The 12,611-nt window shown below is 40.2% G+C and overlaps 1 protein-coding gene across 4 annotated transcripts in view; it reads left to right on the top strand.

Moving 5' to 3' along the window:
* ECHDC1 (ethylmalonyl-CoA decarboxylase 1) overlaps positions 1-12,611 on the top strand; it is a 44,636-nt gene that overhangs the window by 14,398 nt on the left and 17,627 nt on the right. For 2 of the 4 annotated variants that reach the window (XM_007064398.4, XM_037894745.2), the window contains exons 2-4: positions 2,551-2,772; positions 7,930-8,072; positions 12,160-12,212. In XM_007064398.4, the coding sequence (XP_007064460.2) occupies positions 2,551-2,772; positions 7,930-8,072; positions 12,160-12,212 (418 nt within the window). Of the gene's footprint in view, positions 1-464; positions 527-2,546; positions 2,773-7,929; positions 8,073-12,159; positions 12,213-12,611 lie in introns of all 4 variants that reach the window. The other 2 variants (XM_043542875.1, XM_043542876.1) reach the window with 2 other exon arrangements.

Genomic DNA, 12,611 nt, shown 5'->3' with positions numbered 1-12,611 from the left:
ACTTATGTCGCTCAGGGCTGTGAAGAAGCCACCCCTCTAAGCGACATAAGTTACATCAACCTAAGTGCCGATGTGGACAGCGTTATCTCGGCGGGAGAGCTTCTCCCGCCCACATAGCTACTGCTGTTGCGGTTGGATTAATTAAGTCAAGAGGAGAGCTCTCTCCCGTCACATTAAAGCAGCTACGCGAGAGATTACAGCAGCGCAGCTGCACTGGTGGACCTATGCTGCTGTAAGCTCTCTAGTGTAGCCATAGCCTTAGTCTCTTATGGTCCTCTCCTTGTTCCCTTTATACTGGTTCTTGTCTAACAGGCATCTGTGGTTTTAAAAGCACTTGCAGGAAAATGGTATAAACATGTGTTATGTCTTCTGTGTGGCAACGGGACACTCCAGAGTTTTCTTGGGCAAAGGCAGGACTGAGCTAGGAAGTTATAAAGCAATAATCATACTCAAACCCTTTCCATAGATCTCCTGGGAACAGTTTTCTTGACCTCATATGACAGCATCCAACAGACTTTTTCCTCAGGTTAGCTGCCTCCAGCTAACATAGATCTTTCCCCCCAGGTCCTTGTGAAATCATTTGTGGACAATTATGCCCTGTTAGAAACTTCTTTCCATGGGGAGGAACTTTCTGTAATTTTTAGATTTAGATCTTCGTCAGTAAAAATACAGGGTTGCTGTAAAGTTACAGTTGTAACTGTCTGGTTGTTTTTCACATACACGAACACAATAAAATATAGCTCCCAGGAAGAGACACTCTATATACCAAAAGAACGAGGAACACTTGTGGCACCTTAGAGACTAACACATTTATTTGAGCATAGTCTTTCGTGGGCTAAAGCCCACTTCATCAGATGCATGCAGTGGAAAATACGATAGGAAGCCAGTCCTCGCTTACAGACAGCCCCCCAAACTGAAGCAAATACTCACCAGCAACCACACAACAAAAACACTGACCCAGGAACCTATCCTTGCAACAAAGCCCATTGCCAACTCTGTCCACATGTCTATTCAAGGGACACCATCATAATCACAAAAGCCACACTATCAGAGGCTTGTTCACCTGCACATCTACCAATGTGATATATGCCGTTATGTGACAGCAATGCCCCTCTGCCATGTACATTGGCCAAACTGGACAGTCTCTACACAAAAGAATAAATGGACACAAATCAGATGTCAAGAATTATAACATTCAAAAACCAGTCGGAGAACACTTCAACCTCCTTGGACACTCAGTTACAGACCTAAAAGTCGCAATCCTTCAAAAAAAACCTTCAAAAACAGACTCCAACGAGAAACTGCAGAACTGGAATTAATTTGCAAACTGGCCACCATTAAATTAGGCTTGAATAAAGACTGGGAGTGGATGAGTCGTTACACAAACTAAAAAGAAAAGGAGTATTTGTGGCACCTTAGAGACTAACGAATTTATTTGAGCATAAGCTTTCGTGAGCTACAGCTCACTTCATCATGCATCCGATGAAGTGAGCTGTAGCTCACGAAAGCTTATGCTCAAATGAATTTGTTCGTCTCTAAGGTGCCACAAGTACTCCTTTTCTTTTTGCAGATACAGACTAACACAGCTGCTACTCTGAAACAAACTAAAAACTATTTCCCCATGCTAATTTCCCCTCTACTGTTACTCACAGCTTCTTGTCAACTGTTTGAAATGGGCCATCCTGATTATCACTACAAAAGTTTTTTTTTCCTCCTGCTGATAATAGCTCACATTAATCGATTAGTCTCGTTAGAGTTGGTATGGCAACCCTCATTTTTTCATGTTCTCTGTGTGTGTGTGTGTGTGTGTGTATATATATATATATGTATCTTCCTACTGTATTTTTCACTGCATGCATCTGATGAAGTGGGCTTTAGCCCACGGAAGCTTATGCTCAAATCAATTTGTTAGTCTCCAAGGTGCCACAAGTATTCCTCGTTCTTTTTGCTGATACAGTCTAACACGGCTAACACTCTAAAATCTGTATACCAAGATTAACTGGAGAAGACTCTTGCAACCAATAGGAAACCTGTAAAACGAAGGGTTCATCATAGAAAGACCTGATATATCCATAACAATACTGATGCTTTTGTATGCAACTATAATTATATCGGCCACTATAATTACGTATATATGGTTATTAGTTGTTCTGGAAGAGAAGTCCTTTTCCTCACACTGGTGTAGAGTAAACAGCTAGAAAACCTCAGTAATTAACCATGTTTATTGAGCAGGTCATTCCAGTCTCATCTAAGGGTTCTTAAATTACTTTAAGGGTGGAATTTCCAAACATGCTCAGCGTAGGCCTAACTTTTCTCCCATTGAAATCTGTGGTAAAACCCATTGAGTCAGTGGGAGCTGAATTAGATGAAACCTGAGTGCTTTTGCAAATCTCCTAAGTATCCAGCTTCAGGTCTGTGGCTTTTCTGTGACTGTTTCACTTGAAAGGTTAATCTTACAAGATCCCATTTCTCTATTGAAGAACTGGATTGGATCTGAAAGGGAGAAAATAGCTGAGGTTTGACCATTTTCTGCTGTGTGTTTCCTTCCAGAAATGGCAGTCTCTCTTTGGAAAAGGTTACTCCAAACCACAAAGAGTAGACTGTTCCTGCAAAGAGGTGTGTCACTTTATAATGGTGTCCATGGCTTTGAGGAAGAAGTGATAAAGAAGAAACTTCAGCAGTTTGGTGGTGGATCCATCAACCTTTCTAAGGAAGACCATGGCATTAGAGTCCTGACCTTGAACAACCCAAAGCAAATGAATGCGTTCACAGGTACTGACAATGTGTGAGGATTTTTTTTTTTCTTTTGCAGTTACCCTAGAGTTTTGCTGGTCTCACTTTGATCTCGTTTCTGTTGTTGGATTTAGCATGCGGGTGCTGGGGGGACTTGGTAGCTTGTGATATACAGGAGGTCAGACTAAGTGGTCTAGTGGTCCCTTTGGGTCTTTAACTATATGACTCTGAAAAATTATGCCCATAATTATGTCACAGTTAGAAATAAGAGGTCATGACTTTTGATAAGAGATGCATTAACTGATTACTGTTCTGCACGATAACTCCGTAATAAACATAAAAACACAAGAAACTTTAGACACCGGACAAAGCCATCTGTCAGAACATGCTTGCCCTTTTTTCAGTCAGCTCAATCCTTCCTTCCTGCTCTTTCTCTTTATACTTTGTTCCTTCCATCCATCCCAGCTGTTCTAGAAGCAAATAAAAATAATTGTGTCTTTCAACTCAAAACACTTGACAAATGTTGGCAGATATCATGATGCCCATTTTGTAGATTGGGAAATTGAGGTGCAAGGAGGACTTGAACGTAGTTTCTCCAACTTGCTTTCTACTCTCCATCACCGAGCACTTTATAGTTTGGCCTTTTCCAGCCACATATACCAACCTGTCCACCCTTTCTTCTTCCATCAGTTTTACACGTAACATACCAACTTATTTATTAAAGGATGAACATTCTCAACCCAGTTAGAAACATCCTAAAAGTTGTTTTCATATATCCTTATGGTCTGTCTGCCCCTACTCTTATCGTAGAACTCTGGATTCTCCCATGAGGAACTTTCCATTTGGGCAAATTAATTGCAGATTATATTCTTTATTCTTAGATTAGTTAATAAAGGGAGTTTTCAGACTAAAGCCTACGGTTCTCAGTATCTCCAGCCTACATCAGTCAGTACGTACAACATATACGGTATTATACCCATAGTATGTCTGACATCATATGAACAGGGCTGTACGTCTATTTACTGTGTCAATTTAAGCGTATTTCAGAACAGGACATTCTAGTGGTGCTACTCTAGTGGATAATACAGGGAACTGGGTTAAAGACTTGTGGACTTTATTGTAATCCCTGTCATGGACTTGCTGTGTGTCCCATGGGCACGTCATTAACCCTCTGTGTCTGAATTCCCCATTTTTAAAATGAGGATATAAATCCTTACAGACTTACCCTATCTCTTCTCTCATTTGCATTCCCTGGGAAAAATGTGCCAAAAAAATAATAATGATCACATGAACATTCTAAAGGCAGCCCACATCACTGCAGAAGCAGTAACAACAGCCATAATCCTGGGAATGCCTGGGAGCTGCTGAAGGATCACTAGTAGCAGGAGTAGGTGATAGAACTAGAAAATTAGGAGAAAGTTATGAAATGCCAGTTTTAAGGTTGTCTGTGCAACCTTAATTCATGTCAGGATCCTGACAAAGGCATTCAGGGCTAATGGTCAGAGCAGTGTCAAACCCGAGCCTCAGAGTGGTGAAGGAGTTAGAAGTCAAGTGCCAGGCCGAGGTTGATATCAAAGGTTAGAGTCCAAGTCAGGTGTCAGGGTCTAGGTCAGGAAGTGAAGTCCAAATTAAGCCAAGGTCAAAACCAGGAGTTAAGAGCAGAAAGCAGAAGTTAAGGTCATGGCAACTACAGAAGATCTGCCCTGTTGCCTGGACACTTCGTGGAACACCATTTGGGTTTATATAAGGCGGGGAGTCAATCAGGAGACATGAAGCTACTGCCTGTCGGACCCCTTGAGGCAGGACTTCCTGTGGTTTGTGTATGTAGATAGTCATGGATAGTGCAGCGAGCAGGGGCTGCTGCTGCTGGGTGGCAGTGTGGAGGTGTTTGCTGCCGACAGCTCTGTAGCCCTAGCTTTGAGACTTGCTAAGCCTTACAGTTCAGCCCCCTTATGCATATACATCACAATACAGACTTTAATTACACAATCATATGCTGTGTTTTTCACAGGATCCCTGCCTCATTCAGTACATCCAGGACGTACAAGGGGGCTGAATTAAGGTTGTATGGATACCCGTAAATCTGGCATTTCCTAACGTTTGGTTCTCTTAATTTTTTTATGTAATATATCAATGTAGGCACATTATGTTTATTTTTAGCCAATTTAATATGCATGAAAGGTTCTAGACTGACAGCCTTGGAAATTTGTATTCATCCATGAAACAGGCACAGCTAGAAAGCTTCCCCACCAGTGTGCCTCCAAATCCTCACCTCAAGGAAGACCCTCTAGGAGATGAGATGACAGTTAATTCATTCTCTGTGTTAATTCAGTCCTTCGCCTTCAGCTGAGTGGAATATGTTATTGCAGCTCTTTAATTCACTAGCTATTTGCTGATCACTACAATGTATTACAATAGGCGGGACTGGTTGTTCTAACTATTATTAAGTTGGTCCAACATTCCACATTATAAGACTGTTTTTGGTTGCTTGTAATTTTGCTTGTCAGCCTCAGGCTGAATTATTATTATTATTTATTTTATTTTTGAAAATTTCAGTCAAAACAATTCATCCATTTCAGAGAATGAAGCTAGGGAAAAATGTTGCTTTGTCCACATTAAAATTTTTTTACTTTTTATTTGAAAAGCTCTCGTGCCCCCATGCTTTTGAATAGGGACTTGAAATATAGAGGAGGACGGCCTTTGTGTCAGGATATGCCTTTTGGTGTCCACATTAAAATCCACCCAAATATGGCTGAGTTATAAGCCTTAAAAAAAAAAAATGCAGTTTGCACATGCTCAGTAGGGATTTCTTTGATTTTAGCAGCTAAATTCCCCAAGGATTCTGTCTACCCTTGGCATGCTTCAGCCTTGAGATGAGCAGAACTTTCCATGCAATTTCAGCTCTGGGTAGCAGGCCATGCCAGGTCTGGGCATCTGAACTGAGGGCAAGGGAGCCTTTCTCTCAGGTACTCTGTGAGACCCTGCTCTGCCTTGGCAGCTTGGGGGAAGAAGCTGCATGATTTGGAATCGGGGACAAAGAACAGGAGCTGTGGAGGGAAACTGGAACTGGATGCTGCGGGTGAGAAAGGGTGTGGGAAACTAGGACTTGGAGTTGGTGTTGTGGGAGGCTTGGACTGGCTGGGCTAGGAGACTAGGACTTGGGAGCCAGAGAGGGAAATAGGGTTTGGGAGCTGATAGATGTGGGAGGGGAGACTGAAATCAGTTGAGGAGCTGGGGGGAGACTGGGACGGGCTGTATGGTGGAGGGAATTGGGAATGGCTGGACAAATGGACTGGGAATAGAAGCCTGACAAATGGAAATGGGCCTACCTAGGTGAGGAGAATAGGACCAGAGTGAGGAGTCTGAGATGGAGAAGAGAGAAGGCTGGAACAGGAGCTGCTTAGAGAGGACAGAGCAGAAGCTCTGTCATGGATCTAAAGGTTCCAACCCCACTGATAACTGACATCAATGGTAATATGATGCCAGCATGATACAATTTCTGGGTTTTTTTTTTTCAGTTTGCTTTTTTAAAACCCTAGGAAATTACACGTACACATCTATGTTGTTAAGGTTGCAAAATCAAGCACTGAAAAGTTAGGAAATGCCAGAATTATGCTTGTCTGTGCAACCTTAATTTGGCCCCCTTCTGTGTATGGATTATGATACAGTCTTTGATTAGATGCTCACATATTTTTTCCAAATTTCATTCCTTTTTTGTGTGTCTGTAATTATTTATATTATGGTAGTGCAGAGTTGTCAAGAAACCAGTGCTCATTGTGCTAAGCAACCTACAAACATAGTAAATTATAGTCCTTGCCCCAGAAAGGTCTTGTCAGAAAGAGCCTATCCTTGGATACCTGGCTTCTCTAAATAGTCATACATGTGTGTGTAATATATATAAAATGCACACTTTTGTTAGAAAGCTTAAAAATATCACTAACAAACTGTAGCATAAAAACTGTTTGCCAAACATTTACTTTATACAGCAAGTTTTGTCTCTTAGGAACAATGTTTATTCTGTGCTTGAACAACTCATGGAACAGAAAGCTGAGCAAGAATATGTTGGCAAATAGCTGATGGGCACTATGGATATAGTCTTGCTATTTTTTTTTCTAGTTAGAATCTGATAGCCTCCTGTTTGAAATGGTCTTTGGAAACAAATGTTCATAATATCAGCTTAAGCCTAATGAAACCAATTTCAGCAGCCCAGACATCTTGTTGAATTCTAATTTGACCAAATTTGAAAGGGAAACGAGCCAAGCTGTAAGGGTAGTGAGATAGTTTTTAACTGTCTAGACTCCAAAAATGGTATCATATTTGATTTTTTTTTTAAAGTTAGCACATTGATCTACTCTGCTGCAAAACAGGAGTAAGCCAGTGTTCACCAGGTGACTTTTAGTGCACAGTAGCAGGGACCACATGCACAGTTAGTGTGCAACATGCTAGTGCTCTGTAGATTTACACCTCAACTTACTGCACACTAACTGTTCACCAAGGCAAGACCTGAGTTATTAACAATGAATTCTGCTTATAACCTGCCTCTGGATGTTCATTTAACGCATATTTGCTGTGTATATGTGCTGATCTTTTTGTACCCCCATTTTAATTTCCTTAGGGAGGAGGAGAGGACCCATGTTCACCATCACTAGCTTCCTTCCTGATGATCTCCTTGACTTTGACTGTGTGTTTCTTCTTTCATCTGTTGACTATGGTTCTGGTCCAGGAAAGCACTTAAAAGCTTAACTTTAAGCATGAGTAGTTCCACTAAAGTCAAGTTATTCTTTCTATAAATGCAGCATGAGCATTGTGGAATATCCTTTCTTCAGTAAAAATTCCCCAGGACGTCAGAAACTGAATTGTCCACCAAAAATGCTATGCATGTCATTACTTCTCTAGGGAAGTGAGTAGTACTTTGATGTCATTTATAACATATGCTTAATATTAATCTCATAGAAGTGCCTTACAAGTCACCACTCAAAGTTAAGCACGTGCTTAAGGTCTCTGACGTTCTATGCCAGACGTTGACCCAATATCTCAAGGTGTTGTTTTACTTTAAATGTTTCCAGCAATCATTTACTAATTCTCTGTTGGTATAAGGTATTCTTGGTGGTGCACAATTGAAATATCAATTTCAGTAAGATTACACTCTGATTGTGTCCCTATTGACACAGTTGTGCTTTTCTCCCCTAATGACAGGCACTATGATGCTAGAACTCCAGGAGAGGATAACTGAACTGGAAAATTGGAAGGATGGGAAAGGTCTTATCATCCATGGTGCAGAAAATACCTTTTGCTCAGGATCTGATTTGAATGCTGTCAGAGCAATGTCCAGCTCAGAGGCAAGTTTATTATTATATTATTATGTATTACTATTATTTTATTTGTGTTACCATAGCACGTGGGAGCCTCTTTCATAGAAGAGCACCTCATTGTTCTAGGCACTGTACAAACACAGAACAACAAAATGGTCCCTGGCACAAAGAGCTTATAATTTAAGTATATGATGAGACAACAGATGGATACAGACAAGTGGGTAAGCAAAGAAACAACGATAAAATATTAGCGTGATCAGCGGTAGTATCAGCACATTAGTGGCCAAGTGATTAATATACATTTTATTTTTGGTAGAAGATGCAATCTTTGATGTTCTGAGGAACTCTTTTTTTCAAGCAACGATGTTCCACAGTGCTCGTGCTGCGATTATACATAGAAATCTCCATTTATGTCACACGAGTGTTGTTATAATAAGTAAAAAGTAGCTGAAAGATCTTTGCAAACCAAATGTGTGCCAACTTGTTCTTGTAGTTTGCAGATTAAGCTTTCTCTTTCGTTCCATATTTAATAATTCTCGAAGTGTCTATTTCCATGTAAGGTTTCTTTGACATTCAGCATTCTGTTTATACAAACTGGATTCACTGCAACAGGAGGGAAGGCTGATGTAAAATGGTCCTCAGTAGACTTACTGAGAGGAATGGAATGGATAGGTATTGATACGATCTTGTTCAAAGAAAGTACTTTCTCTCCAAGAAGCCAAATCTCATACAAGAACTAAAATAAAACCACAAAAGCCACAGGAGCTGGCCTGAGAACACTTCAAATACACTTTTGGCTTAATGACCTTGGCTGTATTCAAACCAATTTTTCAGATGTGAGAGATTGTTTAAAATTGCCGATCCCTGAAACATCCATCCACTGGGACTGAATATCTCTGAAAACGCTAAAGCTGTATAGCATGAGGAATAACATTTGCTTTTAATCCAATCTTGCAGAACTCTACTCATTAATGAAGGGTGGAGCATTAGGTTTTTGATCATCCGCATGGTGAAGGTGGGGGAATAGCTTTTGTGTCTGGTCCAGTACTTTTTTCATTGCATTTTTGCATGGTGGCTTTTCTCCATGGCATTTCTTTTTTTTTTAATGCAATTATTGAAAAACAATTTTTTATTTGAGTAATTTTCTGATTTGTTTTCTGTGATTTTTGTAGATCCAGCACAAATCTTGCATTTTTCCTCTGGTACAGAGAGGCAGAAAGATGGCCCAGAAAATTGAAGGATTTTCATGCCCTCTAGTGGCTCCTCCTCCCTGCCTATTTAATCTCTTCTAATCTGAAAATAAAAAATGATAGCACAGAGGTAACGCTGGCTAGGAGGCAGCCCCTGTTCTTTCCTGGGACAAAGTGCTTTCTGCATGGGTGTCATTGGCTTGTTGACCAAACTACAGAAAACAAATGAGCAGGAATGGCACGTTTAAAAAAAACTTGTTTTTCTGTGACTTTGCCTGCAGGAGCAGACCCTAGCTTAAGAACAGCAATACCCTTACTCTGCAAAAAACCACAGAGATACAGCTAACTGAAACAGAGGGGAAGCTTTAGTACAGTGGTTCCCAAACTTGTTCCGCCGCTTGTGCAGGGAAAGCCCCTGGCGGGCCGGGCCGGTTTGTTTACCTGCCGCATCCGCAGGTTTGGCCGATTGCGCCTCCCAGTGGCCGCGGTTCGCTGTTCCAGGCCAATGGGAGCTGCTGGAAGCGGCGCAGGCCGAGGGATGTACTGGCCGCCGCTTCCAGCAGCTCCCATTGGCCTGGAGCAGCGAATTGTGGCCACTGGGAGCCACAATCAGCCGAACCTGTGGACGTGGCAGGTAAACAAACTGGCGCGGCCCTCCAGGGGCTTTCCCCGCACAAGCAGCGGAACAAGTTTGGGAACCACTGGTCTAGAGGGGACAGGTGAGAGGAATGGAGGAAACTTGCACCTTGTCTTGATCCCTCTCTAGAAGCTGTAAGGCAGTGATTCCTGAGCTGCAATTTGTAGACTACCAGTGATCTGTGGGGAGCTTGCTTTAGTTGAGAGCGTAACCTAGGCTATTTGACTCTTACAGGAGCAGTGATGTTCTAAGACCATCAATATGGTTTCATATTCTATTTTCTCTGTGAATGGGGTTTTCCTTCCCCCAACAAACTTACTTGTCTTTGTACCAACAGATAGTTCATTCCTATATTTTTATTTACTTTGTGCACTTTGATTCGTTTTCTTCTTACTCTGAGGATAGTAGTGAGCTGTAGCTCACGAAAGCTTATGCTCAAATAAATTGGTTAGTCTCTAAGGTGCCACAAGTACTCCTTTTCTTTTAGCTAAAAGTGTGATTGTTCCAGTAGTCTCCAAAGAACATGTTTCTTATTCTGATCAAGTTCTGTGTCTGGTAACCTACTTCTTCTTTTCTTTCTGTCTTATCAGAAAAGTCTGTAAATATAATTGGTCAGAGCTGAGATAAGGTTTCTGAGAGTTCTTCTCATAGTCTTTCCATGTGAAATAGACAAATCTTTCTACCGCCTGATAGTTATTCTGAAAAGCTCTAGTAGGGAGAGATTTGTTTTTGTCTACTGAATCACAGACATGCTTATCAAAATGTTCCACCCGATTAATCTTTAGTTTCCGTTTTGACTTTCAGCATGAAATTAAAAGTGTACAAAAGTGCCAGTTTGAATGCAAGGACTCCACTGTGGCGTGATAAAGTATAAACAAATTCGTCAGGGACAATTTGTTTGGCTGCATCCTGTTGATGATAGCATATAAAATGCAGCACTCTGGTCTGAGCCTGAACATTGTCGTAACATCAATATCTGCAATCATATTGAATTTTTTCTTCTTGCACAGTAATACTAGACATGATCAAATAGGGGCTTACTCCTGCACCAGATGGGAATGGGAGAGCTGCTATTGACTTCAATAGGTGTTAGTCAGACCTGTAATAATGGATGAAAATCTGATATTTTAAAATACAGTCATATGTACTGTGAAATGCCATTTCCAAGCAACCTTTGAGTTGTTATGGGACAGAGCCACATAAATGGACTTAAATGGAGCCATGACAGTTTACGCTAGCTAAAGATCTGCTCTCATATATTAAACTTCATACAGAGCAGTGGTGTCATGTTGTGCTCTCAGAAGCCCAGAAATAAATGGCAGAGTAGCTGAAATGTTCTCCCACCTAGCAGGTGGTCATTCTAGTAACTACTTAAGACATGTTGGCAGGGCAGTATGAAATAAGCTTGACCTGCGTGTGCTATACTTGCTGTGAGTAGAAAACTTCAGTCAACACAGCACCTTTAACTAGCACTAAAACTGAGTCTGCAAAAAATACATATGTAAGTGAAATGGAGTTGTTTATTCATCACATTAAAATTTGTTTTACTTGGAAGACTGAAGCAAAAATCTGTTTTTCTTATCCACAGATTTGTTCTGTCTCATCCACACAGCTATAGGAATAACTAGCATGCTCACTCTCTCTTAAGCAGAATTGAAACATTTGTTCTAGAAATACATATGTGCAATTCAGTGAATAGACTTTGCAAGCTGAAATAAAAGGGGAGACTAGTAGATGTTGTCAGAATTTTTTAATTGAAACATTTTTTGACAAAAATAAAATTTTCAATGGAAAATTTTCATCTTGGTTTAAATTTTCTGGTTTTTTGAAAAGCAAAAATTTATACTGAGAACTGAAAATTTACACTCAACATTGAATTGAAAATTGATAATTTCTTGGGGTTTGTTTTGTTTTTTCATAAAATAAATAAAATCAAAAATGTCCTGAGAAGGATAATTTGGCATTGTTTGACTAGCTCTAAATATTTTGAGTCTACTATCTTTGACAAATATTTTGTCAACTAACTACTAACAAATATTTTGTTACAACTGTGATAAATATTTTGAGTCTACTAACTTTGGCAGTCTCTTATCAACACTGGTCTTAATTTTAATCTCACATAAATATAAATCAATAGCAACTCCATTGATATCAGTGGAGTTACACAAGAGTAAACTAGTTTGAGATCAGAATCAGGGCCTTAAGAGAGCAAAAGAATTTTCTATACCTTTACTGTATCTTAGGGTGGTTTTAATCTTTTTTTTTTTTTTTTTTTAATTCTTTATAGGATGGAATGAACATGTGCATGTTTATGCAAAACACCTTAACCAGACTCAAGAGGTAATATTTTCTCTTTCTTCTTCTCCATGAAGAAATCATGCAAGGACTGCAATGCATTTCTGGCTACATTTTCAGAAGTGGTCTCTAAATTTACATATACAGTTTATAATAGTGCAAGCTTTTGGAGCCCAAAATCTCATATTTGTGTGTACAAATTGGGCAGTGACATGTGTGTCTCTACATCTGATTTGCACGTACAACTCTGAGTTTTAGGTTTTGCAAAAATTTGCACAGATAAAATTGCAGACCTATATTCGGAGAGCAGGCTGAAGTCACTTTGAAAATCTGGGTCTTCACATTTTCTATAGTTAACTCAGTGGAGGCTGGTGAGCTTTCAAAAGTGGGAAGGCAAAACTTACACAGCCTATACAGGTGCATTATTTTATTTTTTTAGGTCAG

This window comes from Chelonia mydas, chromosome 3, assembly GCF_015237465.2.
Source record: "Chelonia mydas isolate rCheMyd1 chromosome 3, rCheMyd1.pri.v2, whole genome shotgun sequence".
NCBI lineage: Eukaryota > Metazoa > Chordata > Testudines > Cheloniidae > Chelonia > Chelonia mydas.
Note: the sequence above shows the minus strand (reverse complement) of the source record. Positions and strands in the feature narration are given on the sequence as shown.